This window comes from Solanum stenotomum, chromosome 4 (assembly GCF_019186545.1).
Source record: "Solanum stenotomum isolate F172 chromosome 4, ASM1918654v1, whole genome shotgun sequence".
NCBI lineage: Eukaryota > Viridiplantae > Streptophyta > Magnoliopsida > Solanales > Solanaceae > Solanum > Solanum stenotomum.
In genome coordinates, this window is record NC_064285.1 from 60023548 (window position 1) to 60046159 (window position 22612).

At 32.7% G+C, this 22612-nt stretch overlaps 4 protein-coding genes across 6 annotated transcripts; 2 read left to right on the forward strand and 2 right to left on the reverse strand.

The window, feature by feature from the left end:
• The first annotated feature begins 2640 nt into the window (after positions 1-2640).
• LOC125862595 (CASP-like protein 2D1) lies at positions 2641-4676 on the forward strand. Its single transcript, XM_049542708.1, has 3 exons — positions 2641-3018; positions 3166-3277; positions 4338-4676. Exons 1-3 carry the CDS (start codon positions 2864-2866, stop codon positions 4596-4598), a joined length of 528 nt encoding a protein of 175 aa, XP_049398665.1. The 5' UTR covers positions 2641-2863; the 3' UTR covers positions 4599-4676.
• On the reverse strand, positions 4335-13242 carry LOC125862594 (ATP synthase gamma chain, chloroplastic-like). 2 transcript variants are annotated; one of them, XM_049542707.1, is made up of 2 exons: positions 12144-13242; positions 4335-4560 (listed from the first exon to the last, which is right to left on the reverse strand). In XM_049542707.1, the coding sequence occupies exons 1-2, from the start codon at positions 13186-13188 to the stop codon at positions 4553-4555; spliced, it is 1053 nt and encodes a 350-aa protein (XP_049398664.1). In that variant the 5' UTR covers positions 13189-13242; the 3' UTR covers positions 4335-4552. The 2 variants fall into 2 exon arrangements, with proteins under 2 accessions (XP_049398664.1, XP_049398663.1); XM_049542706.1 differs by lacking the exon at positions 4335-4560 and having other exon boundaries at positions 11539-13242.
• On the reverse strand, positions 4901-9125 carry LOC125862593 (probable beta-1,3-galactosyltransferase 2). The gene is made up of 11 exons (XM_049542705.1): positions 8791-9125; positions 7907-7967; positions 7741-7808; positions 7422-7633; positions 7266-7329; positions 6812-6884; positions 6317-6437; positions 6132-6219; positions 5927-6052; positions 5739-5848; positions 4901-5451 (listed from the first exon to the last, which is right to left on the reverse strand). Exons 1-11 carry the CDS (start codon positions 8907-8909, stop codon positions 5303-5305), a joined length of 1191 nt encoding a protein of 396 aa, XP_049398662.1. The 5' UTR covers positions 8910-9125; the 3' UTR covers positions 4901-5302.
• Positions 13243-15807: 2565 nt separating the features above from the next.
• LOC125863043 (AUGMIN subunit 4) lies at positions 15808-21882 on the forward strand. 2 transcript variants are annotated; one of them, XM_049543184.1, is made up of 13 exons: positions 15808-16029; positions 16116-16163; positions 16507-16632; positions 16993-17343; positions 17489-17588; positions 18067-18112; positions 18927-19020; positions 19158-19229; positions 19411-19469; positions 20520-20588; positions 20667-20718; positions 21429-21506; positions 21602-21880. In XM_049543184.1, exons 1-13 carry the CDS (start codon positions 15901-15903, stop codon positions 21677-21679), a joined length of 1302 nt encoding a protein of 433 aa, XP_049399141.1. In that variant the 5' UTR covers positions 15808-15900; the 3' UTR covers positions 21680-21880. The 2 variants fall into 2 exon arrangements, with proteins under 2 accessions (XP_049399141.1, XP_049399142.1); XM_049543185.1 differs by lacking the exon at positions 16116-16163 and adding an exon at positions 16362-16409 and having other exon boundaries at positions 15814-16029; positions 21602-21882.
• Positions 21883-22612: the final 730 nt, after the last annotated feature.

Genomic DNA, 22612 nt, shown 5'->3' on the forward strand with positions numbered 1-22612 from the left:
ATTACAATTTATAGTACTTTTTGTATAGATTTTGCATATTTAAATTTTTTGTTTAAAATATCAAATTAATACAATCTAATTTAACTTTGAAAATTATTATATTACTACTATTAATAAGAGTGAATGTGAGGAGCTTCTCGTTTATGGGAATTGACAAAAAAATCCTCAGATGTTACTTTTGTAATTTCACATGAAAAATGTAATTCAATTGGTTAGTTAAAGAAGTAGTACAGCTGCATTTCATTTTTTGTATCTATTGGACTAATTTGTCCCCTTAAAACTATAAATAATTCGCACAACTTTCTGAAAACATGGGCCCCACTTATTACTACTTAGTTGTATTGCTTTGGTGACTGATATCAATTATTCTCTGTCCAATAATATTTCTCCAGTATTGACTTTATACATTTTTTAAGAAATTATAAATAAAAGAGTAATATTACTATATCATTCTTTAAATATAATAAATTGAATGATATAATAAATATAATGTATTAAAAAATATAATTGAAAAATGACTATAATTAATGATAAGGGGTAAACTATCCATTGATTTCATAAAGTGGACAAGTATTGTAGGACATTCCAAAATAGTATAATAGACAATAATTATTGGATGGATGGAGTAGGATTAAGTCTTTCTTTCAGTACTTTTCTCACATTAATTAATTTCTCTCAGCATTCAATTAGTGAATCTTTAGTAGAATTAATTAAAATACTTTTTACTTAATAATACACACAATAAGCAATAAGAGGAAGCTTTCGTTGGTCTGTTCTTTTAAGGGTATGTTGCTAAACCTTCAACACTGAAAGGTAGCTCTACTGATAATTGTGAAGAAAGCATATTAATGAATTAAAAATCAAAAAGAGGTAATTAAACCCTAAAATGTTATAAAGACATCTATAAAATTTGGTTGAAGCTCAAAATCTATTAGTACCATATAAATTAGGATAGAGGAAACAACATATATTATTTGAAATAACATGAAACATACTACAAATCACACAATAATTAGCAACTTCAAAATTTAAAGGACATACAAAAAATTTGATCAACTCTCAAAATTCTACTAATGTCACATAGTTTGGGATAGAAAAAGTAACATATATGTAAAATGTACTATAACTCATAATAATTAAATAACTTCAAAATCTAAAAGGCATATACAAAATTTGCTTGACTTTCGAAATTCTATCAATGACACATAAATTGGGACAAAGAGAATATTGAAAATTACATATAAAGTATTATTAACCACAATAATCAACAACTTAAAATTTAAAGAACATACAAAAAAATTGTTTGACCGTTAAAATTTTATCAATGTCACATAATTAAAATAAAAAATAAAAATATATGTTGGGCCCGTGCTAGCACGGGCTACTGTAACTAGTATATCAATAAACACAAAAAGATATATTTCTATCTTTGGTTAAATGTAATTAATAAAAATTATTTTCACAATGATCTTGAAATAAATAACACTTTTAAAAGTCGAAAGCAAACAAGTCACCCCTCCCCACACAGTTACAATTAGGGGCTCAGAGTTAGTAGGTTGTATATCGATTTGGCTGAATTCAGTAGATTTATTTGAATAATATGTTTATATTAATTAATAAATTTATTAAATATATAAAAAAATTAAATTATTATTATTTAAAATTGTCATTATAAAGTTAATTTCAAGGAATAAAAACAGGCATGCCTCTATACAATGACTGGACAAAAGTCAATTTTGTCATTGTCTATGATTGTGGTTTTTTGTTTTGTTTCTATGTTTGTGGTTATACTAAGAAAAAGAAAGCCTACGAGGCAAGAGCCGTGTGAATTAAATTCAGCGGTGAATACATCTTTTTGATATCGATTTCATATGTATCAAAATATTTCCCATATAAAATATAAATTCAAGTGATAAAGATTACTAAAATTATACTCCTTCCGACTAAAAAAAATGACTTAATTTGACTTGACACTGAGTTTAAGAAAATAAAGAAGATTTTTTAATCTTGTGGTCCTAAATCTAAGTTATGTCAAATGTACCAAAATGTCATTTACTCTTGTGGCCATAAACATGTCAAGTGGAAAACTGAAATTAAAATATTATCAAAAATAAAATAAAATGAGTCATTCTTTTTTAAACAAGCTAAAAAGAAAAAAAAATATCATTCTTTTTTAAACGAATGAAGTAATTAAAATAGATATGAATTCATAATTTCATATATTAATACTAATAATCAATACGGTATATAAATATAAATATTACTATAAACTTTAATAACTCTAAATATAATGATATTAACTTAATTATCGCAATAAATATTATCGTTAAATGAAAAATCTGTTACAGCTAAAAAAAATTTTAGTTTCCTATCCAGTGTTTAATTTAACGCCTACATTGAATCCCGACTAAATTCAAATTGCACACTGCAGGATCCATTCAAGAGTGGTGCTCCCAACTTGATTTTCTCCATACCTACGACTTGAACTCAAAAACTCTGGTTAAGAATGAAACAGTCTTACCATTGCTTCAATACCGGAATTTTTTGTTTGTTTGTTTGTTTGTTTGGGAGTGGGAGGAGTACATGTGTTGGATATTAGAGATATCACCAACCAAAACTCACTAACCCTTTGCCATGATTTCTCTTCTTGAAAGGTCACCCCACTTCTTTTCTTTCTTCCCACTATAGATAGCCCCTTCAAACTCATCATTTCAAATCCTTCTTTTCAACTAAAAAATATTAAAAATTCCAAATAATTTTAATAACATAAACAGATTCACCAACTCTTTCTCCCTATAAAAAAAATTAAATCTATATGTATAGTGTTGTAAGGAGGAGTTGTTCTATATTTTGACATAACAAAATGGGATTTGATGCATCACATCTTAAAGCCCTTGACTGTACACTAAGGTTGTTTGTCATTCCTTTGTCTATTGCCTCCATATGGCTTTCTGTCAACAATCAACAGAACAATATCAGTTATGGCAAGCTGGAATTCACCAATTTCACAGGACTCAAGTCAGTATATTCATGTTTTTTTTCTTTTTCTTTTTTTTTGTGGCGGAGTTAGAATTTCACAATAGTAAATACACGATTAAATCAATTGTATATAAGAAAAATTAATTTTAACCATATATATTGTAATTTTTTTGTCCATTTGAACAGGTACATGGTGGGCATTAGTGCTGCATCAGGTGGATATGCTCTGTTTACTGCTATTGCTTTGTGGGTCAGGGGTTTAGTCACTAAAGCATGGTTTTTCTTTGTTTCTGACCAGGTAATTAAATTCTCACTTCCAATCTTTTTCATTTTGGATTCAGTGCTATTGGCTCCAAGGACATTTATAAAGAGTGTTAATTGTCATTAAAAATATATATTTAGCGATAATTAAATTATTGTTAAAGATCATTTTTGGTGTAGTGAAGCGATACTTATTTAATATTTAGAAATCATTTAACTTTTTTTTTTTCATTTTATTCTTAATGAGATAGTTACTTTATAAATACATAATTATTTAGAGGGAATAGGTTAACAAATTCCTAAACTATCATCATTTTATGAGTTTTATACTTAAATTGTTAGCAAGTGTTTCTTTTTACTCTTGCTTCATCTAGCAGAATGAGTTCACAGTAGTTTAGGAGGGTTGGGTAATTATTCAACAGTATAAGTATGAAACTCATAAAATAGTGGTAATTTTAGGGGTTTTAACCATTCACTCTACTTTTTTCCACCCTACACCTGGAACTCCCTATCATATTCTTAGGTGGTATTTTAATATAGGCATAATATATAAGTTACCCTTTAATTTAATTTTAGTTGATATTTGTGTTTGAATATGCACAAGAAGACATTTAAACTTGTATAAAATTGAATAAGTAAACATATGTGCTCCACGTGGTATAATACACGTAGGACACCACGTAGGATGTCGCATAGGGTGCGAATTGCCATGTAGGATGCCAAGTAAAATGCGTGTGTTTGCCTGTTCAACTCTATAAACAATTTTAAATGTCTACTTCTTCACACCCAAAATTGGAGAGCATAGATGCTACATGAGGCAAAGTTAAAAGATATGTTTATGTATTATACTTTTAATATAACTTCATGGTAGCTCATGATGTTCTCTGAAGATTCAATAGTTTAAATATGAAAATCATAAATCCCTAATAGGGGTTTTCTTCAACTTATTTACTCAAATACCTATGATTTGTTTTAAATCACAAGTTCATTTTCTCTTAAATTTTGTATTCAGTTAAAATACATCACATAAATTGAGACAGAAGGAACATTATTACTATTTTCTTCCATGTGAGCTAACTTTTGTTTTCTTGACACAGCTTGTAGCATACTTAATGGTTACATCATTGGCTGCAATATGGGAAATTCTTTACTTAGCCTACAATGGTGACCAAATGGTGTCATGGAGTGAAGCTTGCACTTCTTTTGGAAAATTCTGCAGTAGATTGAAGCTGGTTTTGGTTCTTCATGCCATCACCCTTTGTTGTTTTCTTGCTTTAGCTGTGATTTCAGCTTACAGAGTCTTCAGCAGATTTCAGCCTCCTAGTAAAGACAATGAAGAAGAAAAGGAAATGCACTAATTGATTTTAGTTACCAAAATTCACATACATGGATTGTCACTTCACGTGTTAATATAGAGTTTTTTTGAATAAAATTGTTTGTCTTTAGTACAACTATAACCTACTCAGTAAAATCTTGTAAGTGGAATCTGAAAAAAAGGTAGAATGTACGTACACCTTACTTCTATCTTGTGACGGTGGAGAGATTGTTTCTGAAGCATCCTCGGCACAAGAAAAAATGACAGTGAAGAAAACATAGCACTAATTTACGGAAACAATAACAATATCAAAGATAGTGCGATAAAGACGAACAACTACGAAAGTATTTGCTAAAGATGTTTACGTTAATCAAGAACGAAAATTAGGGACTCGAAGACGATTAGATACCATCCTAGTCTCAACCATAAACTATGTGGACCAGGGTATTTAGAACTAGAAAGTCATCCAACATGAATGGAAGATTTGGTACTACATGAAAACAGCAAAAGGCTTGCTGATGTATACACTTATTAGTTTCATTTCCCCTTACAAATTAAACTAACATATGTTATTCCTAAGCATCTAAAAAGAATGGTTTGTTTACACTTGATTTCACATATTGATCATGATAATATACAGTTCATATTTTACAAGCTGATCAAACTAAATTCTTGGAGACATTGATCATTTTGTAGAGTCCTTAGGATCTACTATCAAACCCCTGAGATTGGAGAAATGCTGAATTATCAGAAGACAGTGCTCCACAAAGCATTCTCGCCTTCCCCACAACGTCGATGAACCTCCTTAATCCTATCTACAGACTTGCAAATACCACTGCAGCTCCAATCAAAGGAAGCTACACAGGTGTTGCCGGTTTGAGCTTTCCACTCGCAATCTGTTCAAACATAGTATAAATAGAGTAGACGAACTTCACAAGAATCGTTCAGACCAAATAGGGTCAGATATAAATGTGATTTCTCAAAGCATATGTGATAAGCTTGATAGATCATGAACGATTCATCAACGTACTGACTCTCCCTTTCTTACTGATCTAAGAGATAAAACCAGATGACACTGAAGTTGACAAATACCAATGCTCGATCAATGCAGATTAAGAAGTCATAACTTTCATGAATCTTAACGCTGACTGAATATGTGAAATCGGGAGCTGGAAGTTGTTACCTGGTGGAGTTCCACAACACATTTTACGGTCATCTATATGTTCTACATCCAATCCAATGAACCATGATCCCAACGTGACATCCTCATTAGCATACTTATGTAGAATATGCCTAGGAAATATATTTTGAGATCAGCAAATGATATTTGATTAACAAACAATCCAAGTCCATAAGAATACAGATGCTTACCGGTTTATAGATATATAAGTGGCTAAATCTTTTGAGATGGCATATAGCTGGCCTGTTGCATGTCGGAAATACTTGTTTCCGTCCTCACCAAATTTCCAATGCTCGGGTTCATGATATCTAACTCCCCTACAAGTAAATGGGGACAAAAAATGGAATAAATATAGGAAATTCCTTAAGCACAAGCTATGGTAAACCCTCTGCTTACTTCTGTGCAAGGACAGGACCAGATTTCATGCAACCAATATACACCCTTGGCTTTGAACGATGCGTAGCTAGAGTTGCTGCAAGTGTTCCTGAAGTATGCATACATGCAGGTTAATAGTACGAGAAAAGATGGTTGACTCATAGCAATAGAAGCATGGTTTTTAGAATCCAAAAAGCTGCACTTACCTAAATTTACATGCACATCGTCATCAACTTTGACATAGAAATCTGCATCCCAGAGAGAAATAGCAGTAGTAAAATAGCTCTTTGTCTTGGCCGATAATTCAAGGTATCCCTCAACATGTTCCTAACGAAATTCAACTGTAAATCAACTTTCGAGGAACAACAAACTGTCTCCCCTTCTCCCTGACATTACCAACAACAACAACATACCCAGTGTAATCCCATAAATGGGGTCTAGGAAGGGTAGAGTGTACGCACACCTTACCCTACCTCGTAGAGATAGAGAGAGAGGTTGTTTCTGATAGACCCCCGGCTTAAAAAAAACACATTTCAGAACAGTTTGAAAAAGGGAAAACAGAAATGAAAGCAGTAACAACAATGAAACAATGTGAAAAGGAAAACAGTACACAACATACAAAAGAAAGAACAGTAACAACAACGAAATAAGGCGATAACCAAAGCGCAAACAAACAAAGGTGATCAAGCAATTGACATTACCAGCCTCAAGAAATCTCCATGTTGTTTCTCTTCTGCTTCAATTGCTCTATCAAGAATGCCACCTGATGTTGCACTGGTGAAATGATAATTAAATGAGTAATAATATAAATGAAAATAGATAGGAGAACATACAAATTATTTATCTAACATCTTTGATAATTATGGAGTTCTGAACTATTCAAGAAATTATGAACTTCATCGTTTAATCATCAACACATCCATTTTCTTTCGTTCTCTCTTTTTTTTTTTTTGGAGAAACGTTCTCGAAGAAACTTCTTTGGTAAATTCAAAAAAATATGTTCATCGTAGACTCTCCCTGACACTGAGACAAATAGAAGAAAGGAAAATGAAGATTATTGCCCAATACCGGCAAATCATTACCAGCTACAATATGAAGTTTGGTAAAAGCACCTGAAGGACATCAGGTGTAAACCAATGATCACATATGACATACCTGTGTCCTATTACAAACCGCATCACAATGCCCTTTTCCTCCTCAAGCTTCTTTAGCTTATCACCTGCTTTACCGCAACGAAATTTTCAGTAGGCATCTCATTGTAATAGATGCACACAAATAAGTCAGAACACACCGTTAATGAGTTTCTAGAACCTTGAGGCATCCAGGTAGCACGAACTGAGTCTCTTCTCTTTCGGCTACTAAAGGCAGTGTTTATCCCTATGACCATGAGATATTTTCTCTTCTTGGTTAATTCAGAGATATCCAGATCTTCAGTTATTGGAGCGCTACTCGTTATAGAATCCTGTAATGCCCTTGCTGCAGCTAATTCCATCTCCAGATTCGAGATTGTTGTATCCAAGGTTCTGCATTTTTGTTAAAGAAAAAGTAACAAGCAGCTCTTACTATTTGAATACTTATGTTGAAACATGATTCTCACAAAATCTATGAATAACAAGCATAAGTAACATACTGTACAGCATGATGCGTCCTCGAAGCATCCCCAGGAATATAGTTGGACTCACTTTTTACATCCTTCCCCTAAAAACAACAAGACGAAAGCCATTAACGCCCGACAAACTTGAATACCGGAGTACCGAAGTTTATATTGCTGTCCGCTTTTCGCAGACTAGCCCTACCTTTTGATCATCAATCTGTGTTGTCCTTGATATGCCTTTAGCTTCAGGTACTATCCACACTCTACAGCCATAATAACACAGTTAACAGTGAAGACAGACATGCTCGCGGCATATTGAATAAATCGGAGAAAGTTGCAAAGGAGGAAGCTACTAGAAAGAACTGTTCTAAAGAACATTTCATGAATAGATAGAGTCAACGGTACAACAGACAGCACTGCCTACATGCGAATCAGCTTCCGCGGTTTATATGAATATATTTAAGGTTCTAATCAGTTTCAATACCACGCAATCAGCTTCATTTAGCGGTGCTGGAACTGACGATGGATGTCATAAAGAACGGCATAATACACAAACAAACACTCAAACTTTGGTCTCAGCTAGCAAGTAAACACTCCAAGTCTCCTACTTTGAGTATGCACATCTCGATACCTCAACTCATCTCCACTATGTAAATTGAACACCCTAATTACAAAATGATCATCTAGCTAGACACCTCCAAAATTTATGTGCCACGTTAGCGTCAGGTGTCCACTAGATATAGTTGTCAGTTGAGACAAAATTGATCGAGTTGTCTAGATGTGCACTCTCAAAGTTGGAGTACTTACTTATCAGCTAATGCCAAAGATGAATATTTGTTTATGTATTATGCCTTAAAGAACACATTCTCTAATTGGACTTTCTTGATCAATGAATTCCCTTTTTACTATTCATGTTCAAGAAGGGAACTACAATTTTTATAGCCAAATTCTACAGATCCATTATTAACCATACAAGAAGATTCAAAATGGGAATACAAATACTTCAATAATAAAAAAACAAAAAAAAACTTCATAATCCAATAAAAAACATAAATTTTCTAAAACACAAAAATGAAAAGAAAGAACCTGTGAGTGAAGAACATTCCAGCACAAAAGCAACCAATACAGAGCAAAATTGTCAAATTTGGAGAAGTAACACTTTTTAAACCTCTTTTGCTTTTCCAACTCATTGTATTATTCTTCATTTCTTAGCTAATTCAATTAGCAAAATCCATTTAGACTCTCAAGTCAAGTCATTATTTCAAAAGTTTTTTTTTCTTTCTCAAAACAAAATAAATGTCAGCAGAGACTATAGAAATCTCTGACAATGAATTTTTTTTTTATGGATTTTTGAAGTGTGTGTCTCTTTCTTTGTGTTATGTGAACTGAGAAAGAGCAGAAGAAAAGAAGGTATTGGCAGCTTGTGGAATTTTATGGAATAGAATATCCACATATAATATAACCACTATATACCCACTTCTTGTTTTCATTTTATTTTATTTTATCACTTTATTTATTTTACACCTTCAAGAGTTTTCACCTTTTTGCTCAATCTAAAAGTCGAAGGTAGAGTGTGTGCAGGGAAGAGTTTTGCGATGATCCTTAAAACTGGTTTTCCTCACTTCTTGAACTAGTTTTTCAGATTTAATTAAACTATAAATCTATTTCTTATGTGATATCAAATAAAGGTTCATTCCAATTTTTATTTCTAATGTTGAATTCTAATATTATATTGTCCACATATTAGATGCTCAATCTTAAAAAATGAGAGAATGTAAAGAGTTTCATATTGATCCTTCAAGAGATATGTGCTTTCTTTAACATGACTTAAACAATAATCATATTCTAAATTAAATTAAGCTCAAAATAATCACCTCAAATAAGTGTTTTTTTTAATTCTTAATAAGAAATTTTGAATTAGAACTTACTAAATATAAAATTGTCTTTGTTAAGGAATATTTTATTTCCGTTATAATTTTTTTTATGCGAATTCAAATTTTATTGCGCTCAATATGAGCTACTGGACACCTGATAGGAAAACAAATCAGAAAAATTAGTGGGTGCAAAATGTAAAATTTATTTATGATGTTGAATGTGTCTACTAAATTAAGATATGAGAAATGATAATTCATAAATTTTTATTCCTACATATATAAATATGTTAATGTAAATTTGTTTAATGTGAATTATGCCATGACTAAGATCTTTTATATTATTTTTGTAAGAGATATGATGGTAATATGATTGGTTTTCTTTTGTAGTGGGAAAGAGATGTGTTAGGTTGGGCAAATGTACCTAACTCCTTAAAGGAAAGTGTAGATGTTAGTTGTTTTAGGCTGGAAAAGGAAAATAAATTATTTTTTTTCAGTTATAATAATTTATTTATAACAATAATACTTGATGAAGTAGAGTAGGGGTAAATTATTTTGTAGCTCTTGATAAAATTTATTTTTACTTTCTTATATTTTTCACTAGAGATTTTTATTTAAAGGGAAAAAGGTTTGAAATATATCCGCACTTTAACCGAAATTGCTTTTATAATATCAAATTTTGGAAAGAACCTTTTACCCCTGCACTATTTAATAGTGTATTTTAAAGGTATATATGTTCTCACGTGGACATCATAAATATTGCATCATTATAAATAATAATGTGTCCACGTGGGCACATATATACCTTTAAAATACACTATAAAATAGTGCATGGGGTAAAAGATCCTCCATAAAGTTTGATATCGTAACAATAATTTCGACCAAAACTAAAGCATTTTTCAGACCCTTTTCCCTTATTTAAAACCAATTTGTAAAGGGAGATATTTTCACTTATTTCCTCTTTTATTTCTTACAATTAAATCGTGACCCAACTATTATTTATTTTTCTATAATCATTTTGAAAATTTAAAATCCTAATTCTTTAATTATCTTGTGAGTAAACCTCGTAGAGGCGGTGAATATAGAATTTTCATAGTATATGAGGTGTAAGCATTTTTTTTAGAGTATTTATTTTTATTATATAGATAGTGTATTTGAAATTTAATCATACTATAGAGATGCTTAGCGTAATTAATCTAATAAAAATAATTTGATAAACAAAAACCGGAATTAATCTGACCTATGCATGACCACCTTTGCTTAGGAGTAATATATTTTCTGTCAAAGCGCGTACTGTGAAACTAGTGAAAAGATGACAACAAAAACATATCCAGCATATATATTCTCACAAAGTGAAGTTTGAGGAGCATAGAATATATGCAAACATTACTCCTACGTCAGAGGTAGAGAGACTTTTTCCAAAGAAATAATATAAGCAAAAAGAGACTGTGATTCAATATAAGCTGAATCAAGTTTCTTCAGAACTTGAACACTAGGCAACAAATTAATTTTTTCATGTCTGTCTAGTGCTAGTTCACCATGCTTCTCTTGTAGACTCTTAATACTTCTCTGTTACCTTTCATTTCATATACACACTTATAAAGCTCATGAACATAACTGCAACTAAATTGTAGATAACTTGGAAAGATAAAATAGTTTGTTGCTCGCGGAGGAAATGAGAAATCAACTCAATAGCCATAGCCATGTTAGCATCGACATCATTAGCAGTGCCCTCAAAAAACTGATGTCCAAGTAAGGTCTACAAAGGAGGAGCAAGAAAGGATAGTTCTGCAGTTCCCTTTCACTAACAAATACGTACGTATATTACTAGTAAGCACACTCAATGTGTTGAAAACCACATAATGAATGCATATAAAGAGATGATCAAATGAAGTTGTCATTCCCACATCTGATCTTTAAGACAGACTGGAAGGGATTTAATCGAAAGGAGACTCAGATTCAATATAACGAATAAGCCAACAGTTAGAAACATGGTCTGTTACATCATGGAAAGTAGGATTATCAACTTAAAGTGCTCAAGACTCAAAAGGAATGAGATACCGTTCCACTGATAACAATATAAGCGGAATTTTATTGATCCTGAATATCTGAATCCACAAGATCATGTGCTAAACTCTGGTACTAGAAAACAAACTCTTCGGAAACTATCTCCTCAACAACTCTTGATCATCAAGTCCTTGCATAAAGAAATTTCAGTATCTAAGTCTACAGCCAGTAAAATATACTGCTCTTGTGCAACTCCTACACTAACTTCTCTGACATTCATGCCTACACCTACACCTCTCAATTGAGAAACGAGTCATTCAGGGCGGTTAAAGGGAGACAAGATGCTTCATGATGCATCACAAAAGAAATTCATCTCATTTTGTGATTCAACAGAATCCTGAAGTTGAAACTTCTCTGATTATAAACCTCCAACAATTTTCAAAAGGAGTCAATGGAACACATTAAAGGATATCCAAATTACGAAACAATGAGAATCCAAATACCAGAATCGACGCAGCTATGTAAGTGCATCTGCTCCAGCAACAATTTCCAATATCTCACCTGTGATCTTCGCCTGCCTTTCCCGATTATAAGCAATAGAAAGGTCCCTCCTCAACTCAACCGCATTATCCGTTGCACTACTCATTGCATTCATCCTAGCTGCAAGCTCACTTGCAAATGACTCTTGCAGTGCCCTCAAAATCTGGCTATTCAAATATAGAGGCATCAATGCATCAAGAATCTGAGCAGGATCTTGCTCAAACTCTAAATTAGGCAAAAATCCCCCCTTTTTCACCCTCAAATGATCCCTCACCACAGTCAATTTCCCTCCCTTAGTAGTCAACCTAAAAAACTCATCTTCATCTACATCAACACTTCTCCCATTCACATCAAAAACCTCTCCTTTCGACGTTAATGGGAGCAAAGTATGAATCACCGGATCAGATTTAATCAACGAAACAAATTTAGTATACAAAAGCTCTACTTTATCAACTTCTTCACTAATAAACAAAGAAAAAACATCATCAGCTATAACCTGAGCCTCTTTAGCAGTCGGAAAACTCTCACCTTCAACAAATCTATCAACAAATTCCCCTTTCTTACGACGAAAATAAGCATTACTCTTCTTGCCAACACTTACCAAAGTATACCCAATTCCAAGATTTGTCAATTCCGCCATCCGGGCCTCTGCTTTCTTGAAAATCCCATTGTTAAAACCTCCACAAAGACCTCTTTCACCTGCAATAACAACAAGGGCAACTTTCTTTACTGGTCTTATTTCTGTTAAGGGTATATCTACATCTTCCAATTGAAGCTGTTGGGTGAAGTTGTACAACATATCAACAAGGGTTTCAGCAAAGGGTCGAGTACTGATTACTGCTTCTTGGGCTCGACGAATCTTGGCGGCTGCAACTAGTTTCATTGCTTCTGTAACTTTTTGGATGTTCTTGATTGTGTCGATTCTTTGTCGTAGTTCACGAATACCGCAGTGAATTGAAGGAAGGGGGAGTTTCAGGGATTGGAAAGTGGGGTTTCTGTTGGTTAGTTTAGGATCGGAAATGGGAAAGTTGACGAGATGAGAAGTGAAAGAGAGTGAAGAAGCCATTGATGGCTAATTTTGCAAGGGAGGAAGAAAGGTGAAAAACACCACCCTACTATAATTTGTAATTAAATGAGTTTAGCGTAAAAAAATGGGAAAATGCATAAGTAACCCAGCCTATGCCCAAAATCTCAGAGACACACTTAACATTTATTAAGGTCCTATTATCCCCCGAACTTAATTTATCTATAATATTCTACCTCTTTTCTGCCTACGTGGCACTATCTTGAAAAAAATGTCAACATGCACTGGGCCCACAAAGATAGTGCCTCGTAGGCCAAAAAGGGATAGAATATTACATATAAAATAAGTTCGGGGGTAATAGGACCTTAGTAAAAGTCAAGTGTGTCTCTGGGATTTCGGGTATAGAATGGGGGGGTACTTATGCATTTTCCCTAAACAAATATATTAGTTTCATATCTAAACTATCCATAAATAATTGAGAAAACAGCCAACTACCCCCTCAATCTATTACCCGATTCTTAACTACACACTTATACTTCACGGGGTCCTATTACCCCTAGAGTATTTTAAACACAAATATTGACACCCTTAGAACGTCACCCCCAAATCTTTGTTGTTGAGTGTAATGCACGCACCTATTTTTCAAAATAATTTTTTTTTTTTTTTAAAAAATTATCTCCAAAATAAATCAATTCATTTTTTCTCCACCATTCTATTCATCTTCCTAAATCATTCTATTTTTTCTCCATGGCTCCCAATGTCTCATCTTCTCCAATCCATCTCCGTCTCTATCACACTCATCATCCTCTTTCTTTCTTCTATCTTTTTGATCATTTATTTGCACAAAATCTAGTTGTTATTGTTGAATTCAATAAATTAACATGAATGTTGAATCTTTTTATTATGGTATCTTATTGCCATTATTGTGTAGTTCTGCATCTGGGTTCTCTAGTTACTTTTTTTTATGGATTTGAAGATGAATTTTTCCTTGCCAAATTTCAAATTCTAGTACTCACTTTCAGTTCGAATCAAGAAACTCACAAATTTCAAATTCTAATACAAATTCCTAACAAGAAATTTGGGCTGCTACTATAATCGAAAAGATTTCTCTAGCAGAAGTTGTAATATCATTTTTCAATATCGGATTGAAAGTATTTTCCATTGAGGTGAAAGAAATTAAAGGATTATCATTTTCTTTCTTTTGGTTATGTTGTCTATTTTTAGGAAAGATTTGAAGGTGTTAATCATGAAAAAGTTCATTGTGGATTAAAAGTGAAAATAAAATGAAAAAATAAAATATTGTATAGGTAATTGTCCATGGAAGCCATGGCAAAATTCAATTGCAGATGTTTAATTTTTAGAGGTTGGTAATGGTTAGAGAAAGAGAATATGTGATTGTAATTAACTAAATTTATTTATTAATTGTATTGAATTCAATTAAGAAATGACAGTTGTCAAATCATTTAATTTTGACCTATTTATCTGCCTTACACTTGCCTCTAGGAAAGTGAACACACTTAATGTGCCACATCAGCACTTAAGGGTGTTAATATCTCTGTTCAAAATACTTTAAGGGGGTAATAGAATCTCCGTAAAGTATTGGTGTGTAGTTGAAAATTGCGTAATAGGTTGAGGGGGTATTTGATTGTTTTCTCTAAATAATTCTAAAAGTATTAAACTATCATTTATAAGTTTAAAAAAATACATCGGATTAAATGTGTATATATACACACTTATGCACGTATGACTTAATTTTTAACTTTTTGTCATGTTGAAATCATGGCAATTTATAGGATAGTGTGTAATACATTTTTTTTTTAATAATAAGAAAATTGTTACATGTAAAATTCTGTGTGCGAAAGGAAGTAATTTGCTTCTAAACTAGTAGAATTCATATTATTTGTCCTAAAATAATAAAATTAATTCCATATGACATTTATGTGACTTGTAAAATATAAAATCCAACGAACAAACTCATTCTCCTTTTGGTAAATGTCTATAAGTTATATTTATGATATTTGGTAGCTGCATTTCAAAGTTGATTTATTGAATTTCTTACCTCGAATTCCTTTAGTGAAAAATTACTATATTTGAGGCAAGAGAATGGGGTTCTTTGAGGCCAATTCTTGTTGCATTTTAAGTCCAAACGCTGCATTTACTTGTAATATGCTGTTTTTTTAAGGTTTGTGTTGATTTAGACAAATTACCTAATGAATTATAGATCTTCACATTTTATACGGAGTTAGTGAATCGTATAATAAGTAATTATTTGCACAGTTTGAGAGACACTTGAGTTAGTTGCTGATGGCGACAACGTCTTGACTCCATTCAATCTTTGTATCAATTCTCCTTTCGTACAATCAAAAATTAAATTTTTTACTAAATTCACACTTTTAATAACTTTTTAAAATATAGTAGAAGCAGACTATTGCATTCGAAAATATTGTCTTCTTTATAAATATCTATTAGTAATACATTATTAATCCTAAAAAATGAAGAAGACAAGAAAGAAATAAATATACGTACATCAATCAAAATTGTACCATTAGAAAAATTATCCCTACCATTAATTTTTAATTTTGTTATGTTAGAAAAAATAAAAAAAATACTTTACTTTAACAAAGTAAAAAAAATTAAAAATACTCAAATAATATTTGAAGAATCAAAATCCAATTTTAGTCCAAAAAAACTTAGTGGGAAGACAAAAGTGAAGTGAATTTGAATTTGAATTGAATTGCCGGAGAAGTCATCGGAATGGGTAGAGGATTGGGTTCGCAAAACTTGCCGGCGGACGTCACACAGCTGATCGATCAGTTAGACCGCCATTGTTTAGCCCCTGATGGATCTCTCATCTCCAAATCCGCTCACTACGATCTCCAACTTGTACTCTCTCTCTCTATATATAATGCTTGCCGTTTGATTGTAAATGTAAACATACACTGGAAAATGTTTTTTTTTTGGCAATGCAGGCGAGAGAAGAGATGTCAAAGGAGAGACAACGATACTTGGAATCATTAGTAGGGTTTCTATTTTGGGTTAACATTTTCTTTGAATTAATTTTTTTTTTTTCCTGATTTTTCTAGTCTGATTGTTGCATTTATCCTTTGTTTGGATGAACATTATAGGCAATATACATTGAAGCAACTGCGATGGTAGAGGATTACCAGCAGGCCATTTCTGTGGCNGGAAAATGTTTTTTTTTTTTGGCAATGCAGGCGAGAGAAGAGATGTCAAAAGAGAGACAACGATACTTGGAATCCTTAGTAGGGTTTCTATTTTTGGGTTAACATTTTCTTTTTTTTCTCCTGATTTTTCTAGTCTAATTGTTGCATTTATCCTTTGTTTGGATGAACATTATAGGCAATATACATTGAAGCAACTGCGATGGTAGAGGATTACCAGCAGGCCATTTCTGTGGCTAATCTTGGTGGTATGAGAGATGTCCAGGGTTTATACTCTCAATTGGGCTTGAAAAATCCTCCTCAGGTTCCATTTTTCTTTTCAGTTTATTCGATTTTATGGATGCTGTTTGGGTAAAAGGATTCTCTTTTAGTTCACTGACATTACAGGCCTGACTTGGGTATAGGTATTTCGTGCACGATACTTTACTAAAAGATTGCATGTACCGTGTAGTGAATGCTTATGCACACCCGTATAGAGTGTGTACTGATAAACAAATTGATTATCAATAGATGAGAATGAATGATAAGTTTAAGGTGTTATGCATTGTACATTTTTTTAGGCTCTGGAGATAATGTTTTCGGGACAATTTTTTTTTTAATTTTTGGGTTCATTGTTCAAATAGTTGAAGTTCTCTGGGTGATTTTGACTCTGGAATGACTTCAGGTTTATGAGGCTCTTGAGCATAGGATGGTTGTTGCAGAAGCAGCACAGAGATTGAGGCTTCCTCTCATCTCCAAAGACGGTGAGATTCACGAGGAGGAAATTGAAAAATGGAGTATAATGTCAAGAAGTTCTTTTGATAGCACAAGCACCAGCATTACATTAAGCTCGAGCTCAAACTCCGCTTATCAAACCAATGCATCTGCAATTGGAGCTGCTCCTGCAGCAAGCTGTGCTTCTACTACTAGTACAACTGATGCAACAGAACCAGATGTTGGTGGTGTTTCCAATCGGTTCCTTGGAATTACGCCTGCATATTTATGGCAAAGTCAACTACATCAGATGTCATCAGTGGTATAATACCTATTTGATTGACGTAGATAATCTCATGTTCTTGTGGGGAAATTGCTTGTTACCTACAGATGTGGAATCACTATTCATCTGGTTATTAAGTGTTAGTTCTACATGTCCATAGATGCTTATATGTCTGCTATTGTAGGACGTGGCAGAATACCAGAGATTGCTTTCACGGGAGATTGGTAGCCGGTTCGATGCTAAATGTGATAAGTTAGCTGATGCAGTTGCTATTGATGACATTGGTAAGTTTAAGTTGCTAATTTCTCTTCCTTTATCTTCCCTTGGTCCTTGGTCTTTCAATATGTTTATTGGTTGTCGAATTTCTACTTGTTTTCCTCTTAAACAAAACCAGCATTTATAATTAAGACCTGGACATCTATGTCAGTTTTATAATTAGCCTCTATATACATGTTATTATTTGAATGGGTATAATATGTAGTCAATTGCATTGTAATGTTTCAAATTGTGGCGCAAATAGGAAATATCTACTGCTGAGGTGAATAAGTTCTAGATTTACTTGTTATCCATTTATACAAAACTGTGCCCCTCAGGGATTTCTTGGTTATAATTTTTTTCTAGATTTACTCTTGTCAGTGTTTTCTTCAGAGGCTGGTTGAGTAGTTCTCTTACTATTTAAATAACAGAACTTTTAAAAGTTGTTGTTTTCAGATCAAGATTTATGTAAGAATATAAGTATATAACCTTACCTTGATTCTACAGATATATCTGCTGCCAATCAAAATTCAGCTGCCAGACTTCCAGAGAGGTCTCACTCTCTCTCTCTCTGAACTTATGTTTCTAAATTGTATGATTTATGTGAATCATTTATAAAACAGGTTGTGCATGTTTTTTTAGCTTGTTAATTTCAAAAGAATATTCCTCCTAGTTCCATGAAAGAATAGACTCTACATTGGATTTACGTTAAGAATAAACCATTTGGCAAAAAAGAAAATTTATATTCTGAAGAATGAATTGACTTGTCATGTTGTTCAATATTCAATAACCATGTATTACAGTTTCCCCCCCTAGGAGATGATCTAGCGGTTTAAGAGTTGGAGTAACAACCATAGGAACCAAGGTTGAATGTAGCAGAGGTGGGTATAGGTGAACTCCTTCCCATCAATTTATGTTTTGGTGGGAAGTTTTAACCTATACCTGCATAGTAGGTAACAAATAAGCAATGCTAGTGGAGTAGTCACCTAGTTGGTATATCTGCAAGTTGGCCTGGACACCATTTAACATAAAATGATAAAGTGAGATTAATCATATACTCCCTCCATTTCAATTTGTTTGTCTTAGTTTCACTTGGTACAAAGTTAAAGAAAATAAAGAAGAGTTTTGAATCTTGTGGTTTTAAATTAATGATGAGTAATAAACCAAAATGCCTTTTGAATCTTGTGGTCTTAGATATGTCATGTAGGATATTGGGTATAAAGAGTTGCTAAATCTAGAAAGAAACATTCTTTCTGGGGCAGACTAAAAAGGAAAGTAAGACAAACTAATTAAAATGGGGACAAAAATAATATTCTTGGTAGCTTTTTAGATCTAGGCGGCGGAGCTTCTAATCCATGATGTAACAGGGTGAAGTTGATCACTGAGGAGATTGAGAGAGAAGAAGAAGCATGGCGTGATGACCTATATTCATCTAACAGAAAATTTGCAGAATACTATAACGTAAGAACTCTGTTCTGCATTATTTTTGTCTACCTATTTCTTCTTTTCGGCCTTTCCATTCTAAGGTACTTCTACAGATTTGGTTAAGACTCATGTTACTTGAGAAAATATTTGACTTTATATGTTGCCTATCTAAGGTCTTGGAGCAGATCCTTGGTGTTCTTATTAAGCTTGTCAAAGATATAAAGTTGGACCATCAACATAAATATGTAAGTTTACCATTCTGCTATTGTTGCTTTTGTTCAAATTAAGGCATTCTCGTTCCTCTGATTTCTCTAATTAACAATGGTAGACACTTCACTAGTTTTGGATACAGTTGACACTGCTGATGGTCTTTTGCTCTTTCGGATAGATGTTTATTCTTTCTATAATTTATGGATCCATTAATAGGATGAACTACAAAAGACGTGGCTGTGCAAAAGATGTGAGACCATGAGGGCAAAATTAAGGTATGACATTCATGATTCTTGTTCTGGTTCGTTGTACTAACTGGTGCGTTGTGTTTTTTATTTTTTGGGCTCGGAGAGGATTTGGAAAGTCGAATAACTTCTTCTATTCATTTGTGTGAACATTGTATGGCTATTGATTTTTCAGAAGGGTTCCCTTTTCTTAGATTATTGTGGGGTTGGGATTGGGTGCAAAGCTCAGTTAAACTATTGCTTCCTCGCCTTATTATGATGACCTTGTCAATTGCCTGATTCCTACTATGAAGGTAGTGATCTTGCACTTCAGTGGCTGAAGTCCTGGTTGCAGTTTGTGTTATTTTAACCTTGTTTATCATCCCTTGGAGGGTTTGAATTTTCTCATGTAGGGGTCCAAGGAAGTATAGTTACTATTTATATGTCATGATCTTTTCGAACTAGTGTGTTCTATTGGTTTTCTTCTTTTCGTACAAAAGGATATAATTTCTAGAGAAATCTCACATAGTAGTGTATTGCTTTTAATGAGAGTATATTCTCTCTCTTTCATGTGCAATCCACAGAAATTTGTTCAGCATAATAGGGTCACCATCAACTTCAATAGATCTTATATTCTGTTATTCTCTCACTAAAGAACAGGATCTCTTGCTTTGAGACTTATGTCTTGGAAATACTAATATTATGGTCTTATTCTAAAAATAAAATAAAATACTATGGTTATGGTCATCAAGTGTAACAGCTTCCATGATTTTCTATTGTTTGCCAAATTTCTGGAACGTACTCTTCTATTTCAGACTTATGCCTCAAAAAGCACTTCACAAAATTAGGTTGAAATTTCTTGAAAAATTTCACTTAGTAATGTTAAGTTCAATGAGAGTAATCTCTTTTTAATGTGAAAACCCTAGAAATTAATTAGCATCTCCAGTTTTATAATCGACTGTAATAGCACTTTTACATCCTGTTATTCTGTTAAATAAAGAACACAATGTCTAATATCTTGCTTCTATACTTGTGCCTTTGAAATACTAATGTCACGGTAATCAAGTTTAACAGCTCCTGACACATCCTTTTCTTTACCAGAGTTCTGGAACATGTTCTCCTACTTGATACTTATACCCCGGAAACTATTCCTGCCCTCCACAAAATAAGGTAAGGAAACATGACTTAAGAAATCCTTATTGTGTTTCCGATGTCGAAGAACGTATACTCAGTTTATCATCATCACAGGAAGTATTTGATTGAAGCAACAGAAGAAGCATCACTTGCATATGAGAAAGCGGTACACTTTCTTATACTAGTCTAGCTATTTTTTGTTTTTGATTTGATGGATCATCTTCATATTTACTACATTTCCATGATTTGCTTACACTTGTTCCTTGGACTCTGACACCTCATTTGGGAGAATCAAGGAATCTTGATCAGTCAAAGATTATATAACACTATTTAGCTGTTTAGTGGTAAGAGGACAAGTGGATTAGGCACATGTCACAAGTTTGAACCTTGCTAGATAAGTATCTGGTATTTAAGTGGAGAAGGGTAGAGGGACGGGCCCATTATCCATTGAGCTTTGAACCATGTGCCAACTAGGCACTAGCACGAGATTTGTTGGTTGTTAAAAAATAAATCTGTTAGATTCAGTTGGAAGATTGCCTGATATCATGTATTGATCTTCACAAAAATGCCTCAATTCAGATTGCTCATTGGCAGTTACCATTTTCCATGTAAATTATGTTATTGGTGGGTAATCTCTTCTCTTGGGAAATTGAAGACAATTAAATTGGACTTCACTAAAATAGGATCTCTTTCATGCATATTTTTGCTTGTCCTCACTATTCCGTTTGATAAAAGTAGCTAAATACATGAGAAATGCCATCAGTATAGGTCTCTATTTGTCTGGTTTGGTGTTGATAGCTTTGCCTTCAAACTAATTTATTAATTAGTCTGACGTTGTTGGGCATGTCTTTTGATCCTAACTGTGAAATATGTTAGGCTTCCCGCCTTCGTGAGTATCAAGGCGTTGATCCTCATTTTGACGAAATTGCTAGGCAGTACCATGACATTGTGAAGGTAAAGTAAAGTTCATGGGAGTTTTGTTAAATTATTGTAGTTTACTACTTTTGTTTTTTTGGAGACAAAAGCTAACTTGACTCATATCCAAGCAGAAATTGGAGAGCATGCAGTGGACCATTAACCAAGTTGAAATGGACTTGAATCCTTTGCCTGCTCACTCCAGCACCTAAGCCATCTCTCTTCATATTCTTCGCAAAGGTTCATGTAATATCCATACTGTTTTCTGTATTATAGGAATATATATAAAACTGTTTATCTCATATTTACATTTATTAACACTTGAATATCGACATTAAAAAGCTCGATTTGCAGCCATTGTAAAGAACCTAAGAGTGAAGGAAAGTGTTTTCCTTATTGCAATCTTTTGGGCTGACTACTCTCAATAGTTCTCCGGACTTTTAGTTTCATTCCTAAAGTGTGAACTTTGCATAAGAAAAGAACTATTTGATACGAATTTAATGTTCTTTTATTTATTTAATTTCTTTGCTATAGTTTTCTCATTGATATGTAAAATACAAGCAGTGAAAAAAAGAGAGAGATTGTTACCACTCAAAGGTTGAGTTTCACAAAGACTGATAACGAAAAATTAGATCAATTAATAGATAATATATCTAAAATAAAATATAAATATATTCAATACTTAAAAATACAATGAATAACGAGAATAACGAATATAGACAAAAACTTAATGAAATAATTATAGCAAAAAGACTAGAATTAGAACATAGGCAAAATAGACTTAACAATAATATATTCGCAGGAATTTGTCACAAATCTATAATAGCACAAAGAAAGACTATTTTATATCTAGAAATACAAATAAATAACTTAGAATATAAACTACAACATAATTTATAAATGAATAAAGAAGAATACGCAATACATGAAAAAACATATGAAAATTATGACGGATTAAAAATAAAGATAATATTTTCTAATCTAGGAAGAAGATATAAGAAAATAGGTGACAATATAAGTTTAATGTTAGAAAAAGAAACGGTAAAACTAGAAGATAGTTTAACTGCTATGATAAGAATAACAAAAGAAAATGAAGAAATAGATAGAAAAACATAAATTGAAAAAATAAAACAACAAGCAAAAAA

What these genes read in the sequence shown, in the direction of transcription:
- LOC125862595 (XM_049542708.1), top strand. Translation starts at nt 2,864, where the DNA reads ATGGGATTTGATGCATCACATCTTAAAGCCCTTGACTGTACACTAAGG. An exon ending in ACCAATTTCACAGGACTCAA is followed by an intron (nt 3,019 to 3,165) that starts GTCAGTATATTC and finishes CCATTTGAACAG; the next exon opens with GTACATGGTGGGCATTAGTG. An exon ending in TTTTCTTTGTTTCTGACCAG is followed by an intron (nt 3,278 to 4,337) that starts GTAATTAAATTC and finishes TTCTTGACACAG; the next exon opens with CTTGTAGCATACTTAATGGT.
- LOC125862593 (XM_049542705.1), bottom strand. Translation starts at nt 8,909, where the DNA reads ATGAAGAATAATACAATGAGTTGGAAAAGCAAAAGAGGTTTAAAAAGT. An exon ending in TGCTACCTGGATGCCTCAAG is followed by an intron (nt 7,330 to 7,421) that starts GTTCTAGAAACT and finishes GCGGTAAAGCAG; the next exon opens with GTGATAAGCTAAAGAAGCTT. An exon ending in GTGTTGTGGAACTCCACCAG is followed by an intron (nt 5,452 to 5,738) that starts GTAACAACTTCC and finishes ATGTTTGAACAG; the next exon opens with ATTGCGAGTGGAAAGCTCAA.
- LOC125863043 (XM_049543184.1), top strand. Translation starts at nt 15,901, where the DNA reads ATGGGTAGAGGATTGGGTTCGCAAAACTTGCCGGCGGACGTCACACAG. An exon ending in AACGATACTTGGAATCATTA is followed by an intron (nt 16,164 to 16,506) that starts GTAGGGTTTCTA and finishes TGAACATTATAG; the next exon opens with GCAATATACATTGAAGCAAC. An exon ending in CACTTGCATATGAGAAAGCG is followed by an intron (nt 20,719 to 21,428) that starts GTACACTTTCTT and finishes GAAATATGTTAG; the next exon opens with GCTTCCCGCCTTCGTGAGTA.
- LOC125862594 (XM_049542706.1), bottom strand. Translation starts at nt 13,188, where the DNA reads ATGGCTTCTTCACTCTCTTTCACTTCTCATCTCGTCAACTTTCCCATT.